The sequence below is a fragment of the Sinocyclocheilus anshuiensis genome, unplaced genomic scaffold, assembly GCF_001515605.1.
Source record: "Sinocyclocheilus anshuiensis isolate Anshui unplaced genomic scaffold, SAMN03320099.WGS_v1.1 scaffold415, whole genome shotgun sequence".
NCBI classification, from domain to species: domain Eukaryota; kingdom Metazoa; phylum Chordata; class Actinopteri; order Cypriniformes; family Cyprinidae; genus Sinocyclocheilus; species Sinocyclocheilus anshuiensis.
The window spans coordinates 862807-883213 of NW_015552655.1; the positions used below are offsets into that span (position 1 = coordinate 862807).

The 20407-nt window shown below is 35.9% G+C and overlaps 1 protein-coding gene across 1 annotated transcript in view; it reads right to left on the reverse strand.

Moving 5' to 3' along the window:
- Nucleotides 1-20407, reverse strand: part of LOC107667117 (ankyrin repeat and fibronectin type-III domain-containing protein 1-like) — a 95660-nt gene that overhangs the window by 18375 nt on the left and 56878 nt on the right. Inside the window, exons 6-12 of the mRNA XM_016458702.1 lie at nt 15021-15143; nt 6589-6796; nt 5635-5842; nt 4212-4409; nt 4019-4132; nt 2959-3056; nt 915-1005 (exon numbers count right to left, since the gene is read on the reverse strand). Of these exons, the coding sequence (XP_016314188.1) occupies nt 915-1005; nt 2959-3056; nt 4019-4132; nt 4212-4409; nt 5635-5842; nt 6589-6796; nt 15021-15143 (1040 nt within the window). The remainder of the gene's footprint in view (nt 1-914; nt 1006-2958; nt 3057-4018; nt 4133-4211; nt 4410-5634; nt 5843-6588; nt 6797-15020; nt 15144-20407) is intronic.

Sequence of the window (20407 nt, forward strand, 5' to 3'; positions counted from 1 at the left end):
CCCACACACACACACACACACACACACACACACACACACACGTACTCTCACATGCACGCACGCACACACACACTCGCACATGCACACACACACTCTCACACACGCACACACACACTCAAGCACGCGCACACAACCTTGCACACACTCTCACACACACACTCACACACACACACACACTCACACTCGCACTCACACTCACACTCGCACACACACTCTCTCGGCACGGTAAACAGGACGATGTTCTGACGGTGTGTTGGTTGCAGGCTGGTTCCTGAGGAAGCAGGGAAAACATGGACACTCTATTCCGGGAATGTCTAACACAGACCCTCTCTTCAGTCGGCTAACCTCACCGAGAGTGTTTGTGTGTGCATGTGTGTGTGTTATGAAACAGATAGAGCGAGCGGAAAAAAGGACGCAAACATCGTGTAAATAAGAGAAATTGAGTGAAAATAATTTCTGCATGCGGCCATAAAGCGGTGTGTGTATGTGAGCATGAATTGTAGAGGGAGACAACAAGTGTGTGTGTGTGTGTGTTTGAGTTGGTGTATAAGAGCCGTTCTGTCTGCGACTTTACAGCTTCTCACAGACATGCAAATATTTCCAGAGGGAGTCGAAATGGAAAACACAAACACACACATTTAAATTAGCATGCTCAAAACACACACACACACTCAATGTAAAAGAGCCCTAAAATCTGATGGGGGGAAAAGGAGGGCTTGTCCTCACAAACATAAAAATGAGGACACAAGTATGGCACAAATAAAGCCAGACACACATAGATAATTACACACACACACACATTATCTGTCATGCAACCTCTTAGAAAGCAAAACATGACTAACATCTCTCCTGTTTGTCACTACTGAATGTTTGTGTGTGTGTGTGTGTGTGTGTGTGTGTGTGTGTGTTCTCACTTGAGACTGTAGCACAAGCAGGTTCAGATATCTGAGGTGAACTCCATCCCTTCATGTTATATGCTGATACCTGGACATAACAGCATGTGCCCTGAAACAGGGGAGAGAGAGACAGATCTGTGACTGATGCTGTATTTAAAGGGGTCATGAACTCAGAAACCAAAAATCCCTTGATCTTTTGACATACAAGAGGTCATTGTACTATAAAAACATCCTGTAAGTTTCAGAACTCAAAACTTTGTTGTTAGTCTAAAAACAGCTTATATCGAAGGTAGTCTGCCAAAACCAATGGTGAAATGTACGACTCTATGATGTAATAGTGTGGATAAGCACCACCTCTGCAGAAGAAGATCAACACCTGCTTCTACATCACTGCCTGTTTAGCCCCGCCCACCGATTCGCGTATGTAGTGTTTACGAGAGAGGTGAATGCGCAGGTTTACACAAAAGCCAAACGAAAAAGTGTTTGCGTTGCCTTCCTTCTGATCTCAGCGTTAGGAAAGAGTGAATGAACTTTATTTTGAATGAAGATCCAGACCGCATCAGTACGAACTCTGTCCTTTGTTCACTTCATTTTACCGAGGATTCATTTACAAACAAGGCACAATTCGCTGCGGGATTTTCAAAAAGATTGAAACTAAAAGACGATGCTGTGCGACTATATTGGATCGGACAGTAATGTCGCAACACAAATGTAACGGTTTTCATTACGTGATCACTATTGCTCTGTCTCTTCTTACAGATCGTTTGATATGTATTGAGTTATTTATGTGTTTTTGACCTAAATTACAGCAGCGCCCATCTACGAGGAATGTACGCTGTCAAACATACACATAGCCAATTAGTATTTAAAGACTGATACTATGATTTTTGTGCGGTTTTATATCTTCCTCTGTTTTACATGACTTAGGTATTTATGTTATTTGTGATATCATTTTGCTTTTTTTTAATGTTTATTAGTTGGTCTGTTTATTTTATTATTATTTTTATTCATTATTTTTTGTCTTCTTTGTTTGTTCACTGGTGTTGTTCTTACAAGACCAATTAAAACAATCAAACAATGAATTTTTGTACTCTTTAATTGTGCACCGGTGTTGTTATAGTTAACTCACAATAAAAATAAAACTATTCAAATTTAAAGTTTAAAATAAAGTTTTGACTACTTGAAATGAAGCTGACATCAAATGAAATAAAATTATAAATAGATGAAAAACAAACTTGAATAAAAAATGAATCTAATTAATATAATCAATCTAATCTAAATATAAATATTGAAAATAATTAATAAAAATGACAAAAGCACATAACAAAATTTCTAAAACGTAAAGTATTACTTAACACTTGTGCACAATTCTTCAGTCACTAAAATTTTGTTTTTATAATCTTTCTTCAAAATGGTCTCCACCTCTAAAACAACTTTTCTGTACTCCTGACATAACCAAAAGAAAATTAATATTAGCAAATGATATAGCTTAAAGGGATAGTTAACTTTATTTCTTTTGTTGGACATTAAAAGAGGAAAATGTGTATTTATTATATAAATGCCCATGGAGTTTTATGATTGTAGTACTTTACATGACTTTTCCAGGAATCACTCTTTTAAAATGAAGCTGTTGAGGAGGTGAATTAAAACAAGAAATCTAATGATTGTTTCTATTTGTTTTAGCTTATTTCAATGCTTGTTTTGTCTTATTTTAAACTATTTTAAGTCATCTTGAGGACCCCTTGGTAGTTTGCTGAGGCTTCCTAGTGGTTGAAAACCACTGCTTTCATTAAACGTTTGTTCTCTCATTCATAAAACTTTCGTTCATAAAACTAAAAATACGTTTCTGGGTCAAAGTGATTCATAAAGATGGAGCAGGTCAAAGAACTTTATTACATTTCAGGTCACACAAAGCTATCATATGGCTTCAGAAAACCTGAAATACAGTGCACAAGTTGTATGTTATGAAACTTTATGGTGCTCTTTAGTTTAGTTTAGTTTTTTTTGGAGCTTGACAGCTGTGGTAATATTGTTTGTGGTTTGTTTTACTCCACATACTAACCACTGGAAGTCCAGCGATGTCATACTGGAGCTGAGTCATGTCTTCAATGACCGTCTCACCCAGTAATGGAGTAAATGAAGGAACGCTGCTCCAGCTCACTGAGACACACATAAGAAGCAGTCATTCAGCAGATGCACATACGGAGCTGCACTGTCTAGTCAATTAGTTCTACCACCATGCCATGCTGTGGGCCTGTGTCTACTAGTCACAAGCACTTCACTGTGCTTGTTCTATATGGTGAAACAAACTGTGTCACGCTGTATTTGCGTGCGATTTGTTTTGTACGCAAAATGTGAAAATAAAGGGATTCTGGAGAGTTTTTTGTCCACAAAGTCAGACCATCAGATTTCTAAGATGGTCTAAATTTGTTTGAACAACTCAAAGACCCATTAAACAAACCTAATGTCTGACAGAAACTACAAGCAAGTGTAATACAGTATGTCTATTTTTGACACTGTTTATGACAGCACTCGGGTTATTATATCATAAACTAACATTAAAACTAAAGCTATTAAAACATTTTTGTTATTTGCAATACAGCTGAAATATAACAAAATATAACTATTAGACTTAAACTAAATTAAAATTTGAATATTTACCTTTGCTGCTAACTGAAATAAGTAGTAAAAATAGTCAAATTAATAACTGGAAATAAATAAAAACTAAAACTTGATTAAAAATTATTAAATTAAAGGGATAGTTAAACAAAAACGTATATAAAACTGAAAAAAAAAAAGTAAAAATAAAAGGCAATTAAAATATTAATAAACACTACAATAGTATATACTTATTCTACTTACTACTACTTATTTTTACTATTTATTTAAAACTGAAAATATATAAAAGGCTATCAAAAATATTAATAAAAATATAATAATATGAGAATTTGGCAATGGAATTACATGATTTATGTGATATGTGGCGTGCATGGAACATATTCTGTAGTTGGCTGTCAAATCGCTGATTCTCACGGGCTAGTTGACCAGTCAGTTGTGTGACTTCACGTGCTTCAGTGGTATAATCTAAATCAGCCTTAAAACGGGGGTCAGGGGTCACTCACCGCGGTATTTGGTAATAACAGCAGAGTTGTGACAGAGAGGCTCTTGGAAGTAAACTCTGAGACTGGTGCTACTGCTGACAGATAGATCGACGACGCTGGGCGGCTCAGGAGGACCTGAAATCAACACAAAGACACACTCAGTGTCACACACAGCTGCTGTAACCTCAGGTGTGTGTGTGTGTGTGTTACTCACTGGCGTGTGTGTATCCCGTCTGCATGCGTTTGTAGAGGCGGAGCTTCCATTCCCAGGTTTTCAGCTGTCTCTCTCTGTTTGACTCCTCCCTCTCCCCAGGCTCCTCCCCCGTCACCTGGGCAACCAGCTCTGCTATGCGATGCTCCGCCTCATGCACCAGTGAGGCCAGGTGAGCGGCTCTGCCTTCAAGACTTAAAACTAGAGAATACAAGAAACACATTAAACAAACACCTGCAAACATCTTGTCAAATAATGAAAAATAAACCAGAGTTTGGATTTTTCAAATGGATTTTTTAACCCAGGAACACAGTTTTAAGTTGTTGGTTTTTTTTAAAAGAATGACAAGAAAGGAAAAGATGGCTTTTTTTTTTTTTTCATTTTCTTTGAAAAAAAATTGTGCTCAATTTCTATTTTCTTTTTCAATTCCACTGAACATTTCACAGTATTTCCTCCTAAGGCTTTCAAGCTAAATTTATTTTATTATTATCATATTACTGATGTACAAACTACATTGTACTCTACACCTGTACATTGTATGGTTAAACTGCAGTAATTAATATTAATAGATTTTAAATGTGTACTATAAAACCGAGTTATGAATGAGCCATGTTCACCACTGTAAAATAGCTAATAAGCAAATTAATGCAAATAATCTTTGACAGCTATCTTTGATACATTGTTACAATATATGGTTGAATTTCAGGAAATGCTTCATATTAAATGTTTCATCATATTTTACCCCAAAATGAGCTAAAGCATTCAGATTTGTACATTTTTATGAAAATTTTCACTAAAAACGGCATTACCTCAATGTAAAAATAAAAAATTAAAAAAAAAATGTCCTCACTTTTCCTTTTCCAATTAAATGTTTTTAAATCAGCATAAATTAAGTTTAGAACAGCAAATACTACCATGATAATTTACAATATAATTAGTTACAATAAAAAGAATAATTTAATAACAAAAAAAATTACAAATTACAGAAATCATTTAATGTTGAAAATAATGTTATAATGTTAAAAATCATAATGCTCCTAAAGTTACACTTCATGTTCTTCATGCAAAAATATATAATATAATATAATATAATACTGTAAAATGAATTTAAATATAATGTGCATATTTTTATATACTAAATGTAATATTACATTTTTTTATTTTAAGATGACCTGGACATTCACAAACATACTACAGTAGAAATAATGATACCTATTTAAAGTGGCGGAAAAATTCACATTATGTTTTGATCATTGGTGTTGCATACCATATCAAATTGCTGCTGCCGCTGTTTGATTGAAGCAATAAGCCACTACTGCTTTATTGTAATGTACAGCATGTGGCCAACATCTGTAGAAGTATGGTTTATTATTCATAAAGCGGGACTTGTGCTGCATGTGTTTGATCACAGGGAGTGTGTACTCACAGTGGGGACTCTCTTTGGCCCCGGCTCTCAGCAGAAGTTTGGCCATGGGGACGTTGTTGGTCATGATGGCGATGTCGAGCGGCAGCAGTCCTTCACTGTTGGGGGTGTTTAAGTCCAGCTCCTCCAGACTGAAGGTGTTCAACAGAGACTCCACGACGTCCAGCTCCTGATGCTCCACAGCTTCAAACAGAGCCTCGTTTCCCTGGAACTACACGTGCATGCATAGATATACATCACTCACGTGGAACTACACGTGCATGCATGCTTTAAAACTGCAAACACACACATGCATGAAATACATAAATGCCATTTTTGACTGAATATGATTTGCAATAAGGTTCTTTGAAGGTTAAAGCATCATCACTTGTGATTGGTTGCTTTATATGTCAGTCATATGTGACCCTGGATCACAAAACCAGTCATAAGTAGCACGGGTATATTTGTAGCAATAGCCAACAATACATTGTATGGGTCAAAATTATTGATTTTTATTTTATGCCAAAATCATTATGATATTAAGTAAAGATCATGTTCTATGTAGATATTTTGTAAATTTCCTACCGTACATTTTTCAAAATAAATTTTTGATTAGTAATATACATTGCTAAGAACTTCATTTGGACAACTTTAAAGGTGATTTTCTCAATATTTAGATTTTTTGCACCCTTCAGAGTCCAGATTTTCAAATAGTTGTATCTCGGCCAAATATTGTACTATCATAACAAACCATACATCAATGGAAAGCTTATTTATTCAGCTTTCAGATGGCGTATAAATTAATAAATCTCAATTAAAAAATATTTAACCCTTATGACTGGTTTTGTGGTCCAGGGTCACATATGTAAGTGGGCGGTTCTTAGCCAGAACAAGCTGCAAAGTCATAATTGAATAGTTATGTGAGACTATTTTAGTTTCTGTTATTGCATAGTTCTTGTTGAAGTGTTTGAATCTCACCATGGTGGTTTTGTGCGAATGGTCCTTGTCTGACTGGCTCGGGAGCGCCGCATCATCCAGAGCCAAGTTGGCCGTGCGGAACTTTCCAGACAGGTTTCTGTAGAGGCGTCGCGCGGCGCTCGGCGGAGACGAACATGACGTGCTGGAGTGTTTGCGTGGAATCAGAGGATGGGGGTCGGGAATCTGTTGAGTCATTTCGGATTCAGCACTGAAAAACAAAATACACACGAAATCAGAATTTACGATATGCTGTCAGCACTGGCCTCAGGACAAAATAATAATAATAAAAAAAGTGTAATTTGTTTTCTTTGAAGGTTTATATTCAGTGTGCAAAAAAATAGTGCATAAATACTTAAATACACACACACACACACACACACACATATATATATATATATATATATATAAAATAGTCTTTTTTTTTTTTACTATTTATTGTCACCACAAAAATATATTCAATAGGTTTTTTGCTCTTGTTTCCATTAAATATTTCAATAACACTTTACAATAAGGTTCCTTTTGTTAACATTAGTCAGCCACTTTAGTAAAAACAAACTAACAATGATAAATTACTTATATAAAAAGACATTTATTATTCTTAGTTAGTTCATTTCACCTCATTCAACACATTATTACTAAAGTTGTATTATTTAACGGACCTGAGCTGACAATGATCAGATGTATTTTTATTCATTAACATTTACAAAGATACAGTTAATTAAATTATATTAGCAACAAAAAATTCATAAATACAGTAAAAATGAATTGCTCATTGTTAGTTAATTTTAGTTAATGTATTAATGTTAACTAATGGTTCCTTATTTTAAACATCTTTAAATATTTTAATAAATAAATTATAAACTATAATTATTATTAATTAATATTGATTATTATTATTAGTAGTAAAATTATTTTAAAAAACTACCAAAAAAAAATACTTGACTTGAGATGCAAAGTTATGCTTAACTCTTCAGAGAATAAATCTTGAATTAAGTTTGAATAAGTCCTAAATTTGGTCCCTTACAATCTTTCTTGCAAATTCTTGTTCTAAAACAGAATAAATTAATGAGGTTTGTTCTAGAAAAAATAAAATCGAGTAAGAATGGAAGGAACTAAAAGTACAATTTGAATAATCAGTAGCTGAAAAACCCATATTGATTGACGATTTATATTAATATTGACACGTATACCCTGATATGAAGATTCATTCAGAGGGCTTCAAGGTTTGGAAAGAGAACAAAGCGCTCCAAGAACTACAACTGTCACAAATGCTCTCGTATTAGGACGGCGCGTCGTCCGCGTCGGATACAGGCGAACACCTCCGAGTGCTCTGATAATAACGCGGTTATTTTAACGGGCAGGTATGTGCTGTGTGCAGATAAAAGTGGGTATATTTGTGGCAGGCCGGATCAGTTTCAAAGGCGACTGATCTCTGGGCTTAAAGTTTCTCCTCTTGTGCCGAACACACGGGCTGCTGAGCGAACAGCGCGCACTGACATGAAAGACTAGCAGATGAAAGAACGAGGGATAAAGAAAGAAAGACAAAAGAAACAGGGACACCACATGTTAACACAGCCATCTCAGCACTCCATCAGACGAATAGTGATAGAAGAGAACAGACACACACACACACACACACACACACACACACACACACACACTTCATATGGAACAAAAGCCCATTAGAAACACACACAAGGGAGAATTCAGTCAGAATGAATAGCACTGTTTAGCATTGCATTGTTTCAGGACCTGATTCACTAAAGCAATTATGCAAATCAAGTAATGCCATAAAAATCTGATTTGTATCGGGAAGATTTACAATTCTGAAACATTTACAAACAAAGAAACATTGTAACACTTCTGTATGTTGATCATGTGACTCTTTGAACAGACAGTCATATTGTCTTCTTCCACTGAATCTCAAATCATGCTGGAGAACATGTTGATTTTTCAATTCTAACATATTTGTAATTCAAAATGCTATTCATTTGAAAAATGCTTGCACAGTAACACACACTTATTTCAATTGTGCACGCACACACACACACACACACACACACACACACACACACACACACACACACACACACAGCCAAGTCGGGGGCAAAAGTGCTCAAATATCTGAGGATTGTGTCTGGCATCACATCAAAAGGCGAAGCAAAATTTAGCACGCAAATACGAGCACATTTAACACGTCCAGTAAGTCAAGGCTAAATGAGAATAGGCCATAGTATGGAAAATTTAGTGAGTAATGCCTCCGTCTAAGAATAATAGCCATTGAGAACAGTAGGCGCATATAAACACATGCAATCCTGCACACATGTGCATGTGTTGAGCTCACTGATGGTAAGAGATTACTCTTTACCGTTTCCCCGAACACATGTTCACATTTACCTCCGAGATCAAACTCTGCCCGATAGCACTGCTAATGTGGCCGCTAAATTATCCGCTTTGTTTCACGTGAGACAACGGGAAAAGCCAGAGAGTATTTTTGTCACTCGTTTTTTAGATCTGATGTTGCTGTACAGAAAATAAATGACAACGGGAACGTTCTGTGCTTTCTTAATGACGTTCCTGGGCTTATTCTGCACAATTCGTCAATGCATGTTATAAGAGAAGCAAAAAATCATCATATTTCATAAAAAAAAAAAAAAGAAAAACTCGCTCTTTCTCTGAAATGATTTTCGATTAACACCATCCATCATTCAGGCCATTTAGTAATGTTAACCAACAGCCAAATAGCTATTTAGGCATTCTTTTAGCAAACGTGCATCAGATTATAGAAACGAAATGTCATTTTTGTAAATAAAAATGTCAATTTTACACATAACAGATAAACACTGACAGCAAGAACAAAGATGAAGAGAGCATTAACTGTTAGTATTGCACTTCATTTGTTATGTGTAATGTGATGCACAATTCACAGCCTTCATATCTTTACCTTTTTTTTAATTATAATATACTTTCAATTAATGTTAGGTTCAGGCTTAACTGAAGATTTTTTATTTAAATTTTGGTAACACTTTACAATAAGGTCTCATTTGTTAACATTAGTTAATGCATTAATTGAACATGAAATAACAGTAAAAAATTTATTTTTACAGCATTTGTTAATAGGGCTGTGTATCGGCAAGAATCTGGCGATACGATATGTATCACGGTATAGGGGTTGCGATACGATATATTGTGATACATTGCGATACTGTAAGCAAGGCGATATATTGGGATGTTTCTTATTTTAGGAATAGGATATATTTTTAGGAAATCTGTCATTAAGAACACACCACCATATGCAAACCTTAGCAAAAATAAATAAATAAAAATTGTTTAACCAGAACACACTGGGATCTGCATTTGCAATAATCAGTCCCTGTGTCATTCAACGTTATTGAACCACTTTTTGTGCAGTACGAGTAAAGGGGGAAAAATTCAAGTGCTTGCAGGATTCTTTAGTTAAATGTATATGTATAAAATGTATTTTATAAAAAGACCATATATATTTTTAGACCCTGCTTTAAAGGTTCACAGTTTAAGTTTACAATTGTGACATACAATGTCAAAACATTTTGATCTGAACAAAAAATGATCTGCTTAATATCAATGAAAAATAAAGTTCTTGCAGGATTCCTAAAGAAAACAAAACAATTGTAAAACAATCAAATAAATACAGATGTTGAACATTCTCAGAACCTTTCAACTTGGATTTCACAGGTTTTTCAGTTTGTATTTATGTTCCACGTGGAATCACCGACACCACGACGCGAGCACCGCCCCAACTGCACAAAACGCCCCCACCACGAGAGAAAGCTGCAGCCGCGCGGCGACCCTACCGCCCGCCGCGCCCCGCTCGAAGGCTCTTCACACGGGACGCAGCAAGCGGCGGAACCGAGGTGCTACCCGCGCCGCGGTCCCGGGCCGGACGTTACCCCAAAAGCCCAAATGACGCCACACTTCAGCTTTGTACACCGTAAATGTATCATTTAAAAATTATACATTTCGTTCATTTTAAGGATAGTTATTTAGTGGATTTACGTATCTCAACAAATTTTAAGTTGTTCTAATTGCAGCAGCATTTTTTACAGTGTTTGAAATTACTGTAGAGAAAATCAGTGGAAAAAGGTTTTATTTACTATTAGTTTCAACACTTTCGACAACAGCGATACGTATGACTGTGAATTATGCATCTTCAAAAAAAAAGTGCACGATTATTAGTTTAATTATTTAGCACTTAATTTAGAATTCTGAATTTAAAATCTGGAAAAACAGAATCTAAATCTAGAAATTAGAGAGTAGCTAACGATTAAATATTGTGTCGCATTCATAAAACGATCATAATTGCAAAACAATTGTAAGAGCAATTCACATTCTCTGACTCAACGTTATTCAATTCAGTTGCATTGTATTCAATTAATATAACCAAGAATGAACATCAGGTAATGCTAGCCGTAATACAATTACATATCAAACAGAACAAAAGCCGAGACGTTTTACATAGTAAACTACATAGTAACAAGTTTGTGAATGATTTTACTTATTAGGTTAACTCTGACATAGAACAAAGTAAATAAAGTATAAATTTAGAGAAACATGTTTGATTCTAAACAACTGCAAGCATGGATTTTATGTCGATAAATGACTGCAATAACAATAGCAATGCACCAATATGTGCAAGAAACTCCAGTCGAAGTAACATGCCAATTCTTTTACGTCGTCATCAATCAAATGAAACTCCGGTGACATTTGGAATGTTTTATGACAACTGTGCAAAGAGCGGACGGGACGACGTCTCTCTTTCTTTTAGAGTAGCTGGCTATGACAGACGGAAAGGGGGCTGAGGGACTCCTCTCCGAGGGTTATATGTGGCTGCGAGAAGGAGAGTCTGAAATTTGATTCTTGGCACCAGACAGACTGCAGTCCGACCAGCCAAAATTTGGAGGGGGAGTGTGTGTGACAGTAAGCAACAGGAGGGGGGCAGTGAGGACAGTATTACCGATCAGTGTGTGTGTGTTACTAGGGTCAACAGAACCCGTCTCTCTCTCTCTTGTGTACTTCAGGCCTAGTGGAGCCAGTCTAACCCTTCGAACTCTCACACACACAATGGGGAATCAAAGCTAATCAGTTGATTACCTCGCCGTTTGAAAGACACGCCGACAGGTTTGCTTGTCACCACTGAAATCTTCAGCATGCAAACGCACTTCAGAATCAGAATCTCACAAGAACGGGTCACATTTCACCTCAAAATTAACAGACAAGAAATAAAATGTTACGTTTTGCATAAAGTAAATTTTTAAGAATGTGGCCAAATTTGAATGAAAATTAAGCAAATTTTCCACCTGAAATTCTCATTACTTTAATGATTCTGGATGTTTTACTTCAGTTTCTTTTTTCTCAATAGTGATTCTTATAATACATTTTCATAATACAGATCAAAAGGATACAAATTTTAACTTCTGTATTCTGTATGTTTACTGAAATGTTTTGTTTAAATATGTAAATGAGTTATTATCTAATTAAATATGCACTAATTTGCAAACATTTCCAAAATAAAAAAATCTGAAAATTGGTTAAAGCCAGGTTTAAAATTCTTGTTGCATTTTGTTGGCATATTGGCATATTTTGGATATCTCTTTTTATCACTTCATAAATCAGAAAATACTGTCAACTGACAGAAATAGATTTTCACCATATTTTTAGGAATACAATTTTTATATATATTTTGATATATATATAGAGATAAATATACATTTTATTTTTTGAACAAACACTTCAGAATTTAGATAGGAATAAAACTATAAAGTTTGGTGCTACTGAAGTGGAGATTTCTCATTTTGACAAAGCAGCCTTTATATATGCCAGTATATGCATGATAATTGAAATCTACAGTTGCAAATAGATAAAATCAACACTCAAAATTGCAATAAATAAATAAATAATTGAAAAAAATTGTGTGTGGGGGGGGGGATTGAATAAAAAAAAACCTCCAAAAAGTTTAATTTTCATTAAATGAAATGCAATTTCTTTCATTTGAATTTGCAGTGAAATGCGTTTCGTGAGATTCATCCGTGCACACACGCGTGCTGCTTTGACGGCATTAGAACAGGAGCACGTTTGTTTAACGCATTAAAGCCGTGGTCTTTTCCCATCGCACGTTTGTGTGTTTCTGTGGCGCCATGGGGATGTTCCGAGACGCGCGTGTGAGCGCGGGATCAATCAATGTATGAATGCATGTGCGCCGATGTGTCTTTGTGCATCGGCCCCGTACGTGTGTGTGTGACGTTAGGCCCGTCTAAGAGGCTCTGGCGACAGACAGCTCGGCGTGCAGGAGGTGACAGGGAGTCTGCACGAGTCTCTGCGCGGCCCCGAAAACAGGGGGGCCCAGCCCGCATCGCGCCCAGCCAGGGTGGCTACATCCTGGGGACACGCCGACCTGAGACTCCCTGGAGTTATATGCGTCTCTGGAGCCCGGCTCCCAATCTGCCATATGCCACGACCGCCGATACGCACCTCTTCTCATGCACAAACAAAGGCACATAAACTCGCAGTTTGGGAATATAGAAGCACATAGCAGGTTTACAATCGGATGGTTTAAATACCTTTTAACTCATTTACTTGAAGGAAAAATGAGCAAAAATGAAAATTGTCATCATTTACTCAACCTCAAGTTGTTCCCAACCTGTATGAGTTTCTTTCTTCTGTTGAACGTAAAACAAGGTATTCTAAAGAATGTTGGAAAACAAACAGTTGCCGGTAGCCATTGAGTTCCACAATCTGAAAAAATAAATACTATGGAAGTCAATGGGTACCATCATAGATATATATATACATAGATGCCTCATTAGCGACTGTTTCTATGGGCGGCGATACATAAGCCATCCTCCATTTTTGGAACGGTCTGCAAACCTTTGAATGCATTGACTGTGTGCGTCTACAACAGCAAGTTAAACGCTTGTATATATTTGAATATTCATTGATTATTATGGTGAATGACGTCAAGTTGACCGTTCCAAGACGGCGGACGCGTCAACGTATCCGGAGCGGTCAAATAGGGAATCTATACATATAAATATTCAAAAATATTTTCTTTTACATTCAACAGAAGACGGAGTTTTCATTTTTGGGTGAACTATCCCTTTAAATTATTTTTCCCAGTCAAAAATGAGTTTTAAAAATTGCTTGTAAATCTCTCATTATGCTGTATTATCACCAAATCTTGGATTCAATCTTCCAATTAGCACAGGTTTGAATTTCTTTTTGGAACTGATTGGTTCTAGGTCCATTTTGGAGTGAAAAAAAAAATGATGGATCATTTTGACAATGTCTCCTTAAAAACTGAGGTGCATGAGCTAAGATCATTGAGGTCTATGATCAATCAGTTTCAAAAAGAATTACAAAACCTGTGCTAACTGACAGAAAACAAGCTGACAAAAAGATTGAATCCAATATTTGGTCGTAATAAAGTATAATGATCAATTTATAAGCCGGTCATTTTTGACTGGGAAGACCACAAGTGTAACAAAGTTACAAAAAATCCCAAAAAAGTACAAAAAATTATCCAGTTTTTGGAAAGCTGTTAAACTATACGTGAACAAAGTCAGTACATTTTAGTCCAATCAATGTGATCAAATTAACTAGCAATTTCTGCAAAAAGAAAATCATAAACATATTTCATTCAACAAAAAAGTTTATCTATGCCATATAAATATATTTATACAAATTAACTATATTAATGACCAGCTCTTTATATAATGTTGGATATATAAAGTAAGTCCAACTGTATTCGCATACATACTCACATAAAGCAATATATACTATATAGCAAATCTCAACTGCTTGATTGCTTGTATCGTCACAAAATGTTATTATATTATCTGATAAACGTGACTATAAGGCATGAAGATATTAAGTTATTTTAAACATTAACATCATGATTTTGTGTAAAGCTGCTTTGAAACAATGTGTGTGAATTGTAAAAAGCACTACACAAATCTGACTTAATACCATGCTATTCATTAAAGTACTTTGAAGCACCATTAAAGAATTTCCAAAATGAGTAATTGTGGTCAAGGTCTGGTAATTTTTCTGAAACAGTAAAGAAAAAAAGGCAGAGAGATTCATGTGCCTTTAACACGATGTGCATGTTGATGATCTCAGTAAAAGCTCCCAAGAAAAGCATGTTGGAAGTGAGTCAGATTTGTGAGTTTTGGACATGCATCAGCTGTGACAGACGGAGAGGGTGGAGAGCAGAGAGACAGTCAGAGCTGGAGTCATGATGTCTGTAGAGATGAGCGGAGGAAAAACCACGGCTAACTAGCGGCGTTCAGAGCCAACATGGCTTTTCTGGCATCTTTTGAGCCCAAATGTCTGGTCAACCTCTCGCAAACTGCTTTTTAGCTGATTGATTTATTGAATTGATGTAAATGTTGTGGTACCAGTCTAAGCTGAGAGAGCGCCTCCTGTAGGCCGGAGGTCTGGACAACTGACTCCTGTCCTCCTTGCAGTGTTTGTCCTTCAAAGAGAGTCTCTGGGTGAACTTCACGATCCCAGACTCAGTCCTGAGAAACACAAACACACGGAAATAGCATGATTACTGTAATAGATCCACTGATTTACTCAATGTTTCCCTAAACACACACAGACACGCTGCCTGAGAGCAGTCCAGAGTTTTACCAAACATTTTCCATCAAAGTTCCATCATAAATATTTGATCTTCAATTACAAACAAACAGAACAATTAATTTCAGTCATTTCAGTGTCACTTTAAAAAAGCAGATCAACTTTTTCTATCACTTCAATCAAAACTCCTTCTTGCCCAAAACTAAAAGGATGAAGATCATGAAAATGAAATAAAACATCTAGTAATAATAATAAAAATATAAAATAATAAAATATAATAATAATATGGACAGTAATAAAATAATAATAACAAATAATAACCAAAATATGGATAATTATAACAAAACAAACAATAAATATAAAAAATTAAACACAATACATGAATAAATAAATTAAAATATTTTCATTGTTTTACATTTTTCAAAATCCAACAATCTTGTTTATTTCCAGGTTTTCAATTTTTTCACCAGTCCAGAGTTTTACCAAATATTTTCCATCATATTGTTCCATCATGTTTCATGCGTATAAATACTGGATCTTTAATTACAAACAAATAGTACAAGCAACCATTTCAGCATCACTTTAAAATATGTAAACTTTTTATACTTTACAAATCAAAAATCCTTTTGCCCAAAACTAAAAGGACAAACATCAATAAAATAAAATAAAACAGGCCTATATTTAATACTTTTAATTTTAATTACTATTATAATAATAATAATAATAATAATAATAATAATAATAAATGTGGATACTATAACTAAATAATAAACAAATTAAATTTAAAAACAATAAATTGAATCTTTTCACTTTTTTACATCTTTCAAAATCCTAAAACTTTGTTTACAGGTTTTGTTTTCTTTTTTTTTTAATGCCAGGTTTTCACATTTTTTGTAGAAGACTTTTAATGAGGTCTGAAACTGTTGTCACATTTTATGTTACATTTTTAAAAACTTGGAAGGAAAATATGTCCAATTATCCAAAACTAATGTCGCAATAAGGTGCAATATGACCTGGAATGTTCTCCATGAGATTCTCCTGTAAAACTTTATGTAAGAGGTACTTGCGTGCAGTGTTGGGGAAAGTTACTTTTAAAAGTAAGGCATTACAATATTGCGTTACTCCCTAAAAAAGTAACTAATTACGTTACTTAGTTACTTTTTATGGAAAGTAATGCGTTATATGGTTGAACTGGATCATCAAAGGTCAGCAGCAAAGACATTGGTTAATAAAATGGGATTAGATACATTTGTGTTATTTAACATATTTAATTATTGCAGGATTGCGTCATATTCTGAGTTTGCATTTCACTGTTTTAATTCATTTTGATGAATACTAAATCAGTTTTTTGTGAGTGGGATGAATTAATGCACATTCACATTTAGTCTAGAACTACAGTAGTATCATGTTCACACAGCGCACACAACTCCTCTGCACTTCCGATTTCTCCCAATATGGGGACAGGAGACTTGTCAGTCAATAAATAGGAAAACAAAGTAACTGGCATTACTTTTTTGAAAAAGTAACTCAGATAATTTCTTGTAAATTAAAAAAGTAATGCGTTACTTTACTAGTTACTTGAAAAAAGTAATCTGATTACGTAACTCGCATTACTTGTAATGAGTTACCCCCAACACTGCTTGCGTGTGTTGACTTTGTGGTCTCATTAGCAACAGTGTCGTCACAACAGCAGCAGCGGACGCTATATATGCAGATCTGTGCGTGTGAGGCTGACAGCACTGTAAATGCGTGAATGAACGATCCTGCAATCGCTTAATGACAAACAAGTCAACAAGTGCGACTGAAGAATGTTTAAACAGTGAAGGACAAGGTCAGTGGGTGAACGGCGGTGGCATGAGAGGTGACCGCATCCGTATTTCTAGAGGGAATGTTCCTAGATAGAAGCCGTTTGGGAATAAGACAGGAAGAAGGACAGCGGAATGAATCTGATTCCGCCGGCAGCTGTTCTGGATGACACTGCGCTCGGTCGGGGTCCCATGTGCTGATGTAATGCCATTAGAAGATTTCTTACAGTAGGAAGGCCTGAGTGATGACATCACCTCCTTCAAGAGCTCACCCGCGCCTTACGGACACGTACACAAACGCCCGAGTAAAAATAAATACCAAACATAAACACAGCACAAGTCAACGCTTAATTCGTATGCACTTTTAGACATGATTGAGAGCGAGAGAGAGAAGATCTGTTTCAAAATCAACTCAGCTGCGCAAAGCATTCTGGGATTGCCTTCTTTATGAAGGATACACTGATGAATTTGGCTAACAGAACACTCAAAAAAATATTTGTGCTAAATTAAGAATTTATGTATTTGAATTGCATATAAAATTTCCATGCATTTTGATTGCACAGTTTTAAACTAATAATTTGATGCATATTTGTCAGTTATACATCAATGAAACATGTCAGATTTCTGTAATAGTAACAATAAACTGGATGTGTTTTAAATACACAATAACCAATAGAGGTAGAAAACAGATAAGATTCATGCACTCAAAAAATCATGGCATAGTTTATTAACTATGTGCATCTATTTGAATACTTTCAAAATTAATTTAATAAAATTGCTTTGAATCACCATTGTGAAATCAGTTACATTAATTCAGTTACAAAGTATGAACATGGTTAAAATATGGCTAGTGGTGAACAAGCAATATTCAGTTAAAATGAATGAAATTGAAATGAATTGTACTTGTAAATGAACTGGGTTTTTTTGCACATAGTTTAGACCAAAAAAAGCTAATAAACTTGATGAGATGCATAACTGGCAGCAGTGTTAGGTGTAATGCATTACTAAGTAATTACTTACTATAATGTAATTACTTTTCCCTTAAAAAAGTAAAGTAATTACAATTACTTCTGATGTAACTGCATTAAATATTGTATAAACTATAGAACAATTCTATATAAATAGTGGATATAACAAGAACCCGACCGATATATCGTTTTGCCGATATTATCGGCCTATAGGAGCCTGTCGCCGATATATCGGTATCGGCGAATATGCCGCCGATATGAACATTTTTTTTACAGAACATATAATGCAGATAAAATGCTTGAAATGGTGTAATTACTTAGTTTGTCCAGAGCGCGCTCCATTGTTTGCTACTGGCGACCTGGATGAAACGTTTTAAAGCTTAAGTCTATGGAAAACCATTGAAACTTTGAACGGCCATATCTCCATAACGGTGCGGTGAATCCGCACCAAATTCGGGGGATCCCTTCAGCTCGAGGAACCCTCTCGAACGCGAGTCGAGTGTACGTCTAGAGGCCCTCTTTCGAATGAGACCACCCCCGCATGGATAGCCCCCGGGGTTCGGGAGTTACGGGTGGTTAAATTCGCGGTCCGGCGCCGACCGATCTAGCGATCCCGGGGGGCTACCGACGCGCGGAGGGTGGCGTTCAAATGCCCTTACATATCTCTGTCACCATTATAAGTGTTTGATCACCACATTTGAGTGATCATTGCAAAAAATGTGTTTATGTATATATATTCTGTTTATGTATATACTGTATTCTATATATAGTACCAGTCAAATGTTTGGACACACGAATGGGAAAGTGTCCAAACTTTTGACTGGTACTGTACTATAATATACACAAAGAATATCGGCCGATATATCGGTATCGGCCTTTTTTTACTCCCTAATATCGGTATCGGCCCCAAAAAAACCCATATCGGTCGGGCTCTAGATATTGTCACACCCCTGTGGACTGTCGCTTGTGGTTTCTCCCTCTGTGTCCTTATCTGGTTGTTCCTGTTCTCATTATTAGTTAATCACCTCATTGTGCTCATCTGTCTGCCCCTCGTTATCTGCCCTATATAAGTTCCTGTCTCTTGTATTGTAGTTTGTCGGTTATTGTGAATGTTACCCTGTGAATGTTGATGTCTACCCTGTCTGGATTTCCTGTTGTCTATTTATTAAATGTTATTGGTTTCGTCATCTTCGTCGTTCTGCATGATCTCTTGAACACCCTGCCCGTGACAGATATAACATCATTTAAAAATTTAAAATCTTTTAATGTAACCTTCTCCCTTTATATAGGTTGGTCAGTCCAACAATAATTTATGCAATTTTATATTATTATTACAGATTCAGATTTCTGTAGTAGTACTAATAAAAATCTGAATAAATGCATTTTGAAAATATGATTATTTAAATAAAATTATATAGATGCAAATAGTTAATAATAATGGCATGATTTTTGGGTGCACAAATCTGGCCTGTTTCATTTATGTGTGACTGACTGATTAAGTTAATTAGTTTGTTAATGGAAATTTGGCATACAATTCACAGTATTACTAGTAGTACTATCTGTATGCTCTCTAGGTAGGCATCTGGCTAGGTTTTGGAATGGATCTGGAGAGCGAGGGAGCGACGAGCGTCTGTCTGTGTTGTTTGATGTTGATGGGCGCTCAGACTGCAGCCAGTGCACAGATCCAGCGCTTCGGCGCAGGCTGCTCATTAGACAAGCACATAAATACCAAACACACGCAGTATTAAACAGCAGTGCCAGCGCAGACAGAAACCGGTTAGTTAGGGCTAAAATAAAAGCTCTCCATACCGCACATCAAATGTGTTGTGCCTTTATTCCATTTAAAGGCTCTGACCCTCACATACACACACACACACACACACACACACACACACACACACACACACGTTAGTACTGGGGTTTGTGTGTTCAAAGAACAAAAATCATCATTAAAATGACTCAGAAGAGAAGAATTGACTTAATCTTCAAACCATGAGTGTGAATTTAATTTGAATCAGTCACGCCCCTCAATGGAAGTTCAACTGCCGTTTAAAATTGAGTGACAGGAGCAGGAATTTACTGAATTCACAATTCAACGAAATTCAACATCAGTGATGCATTCTGGGAAATGAAGTGTTCTTCCACCCAAAAAAAATAAAAAAAATAAATGTATTAAATCTATCCATCTATGTCTCTATCTATCCTCTATCTATCTTTCTGGCCATTCGTCTATCTATCTAGCTATCTATCTATCTATCCATCCATCCATCCATCCATCCAAATAGGCTATCCATTCATCTCTCTATCTCTCTCTCTATCTGTCTCTCTATCTATCCATCTATCTATTTGTACATTCATCTCTATCTATCTATCTATCTATCTATCTATCTATCTATCTATCTATCTATCTATCTATCTATCTATCCATCC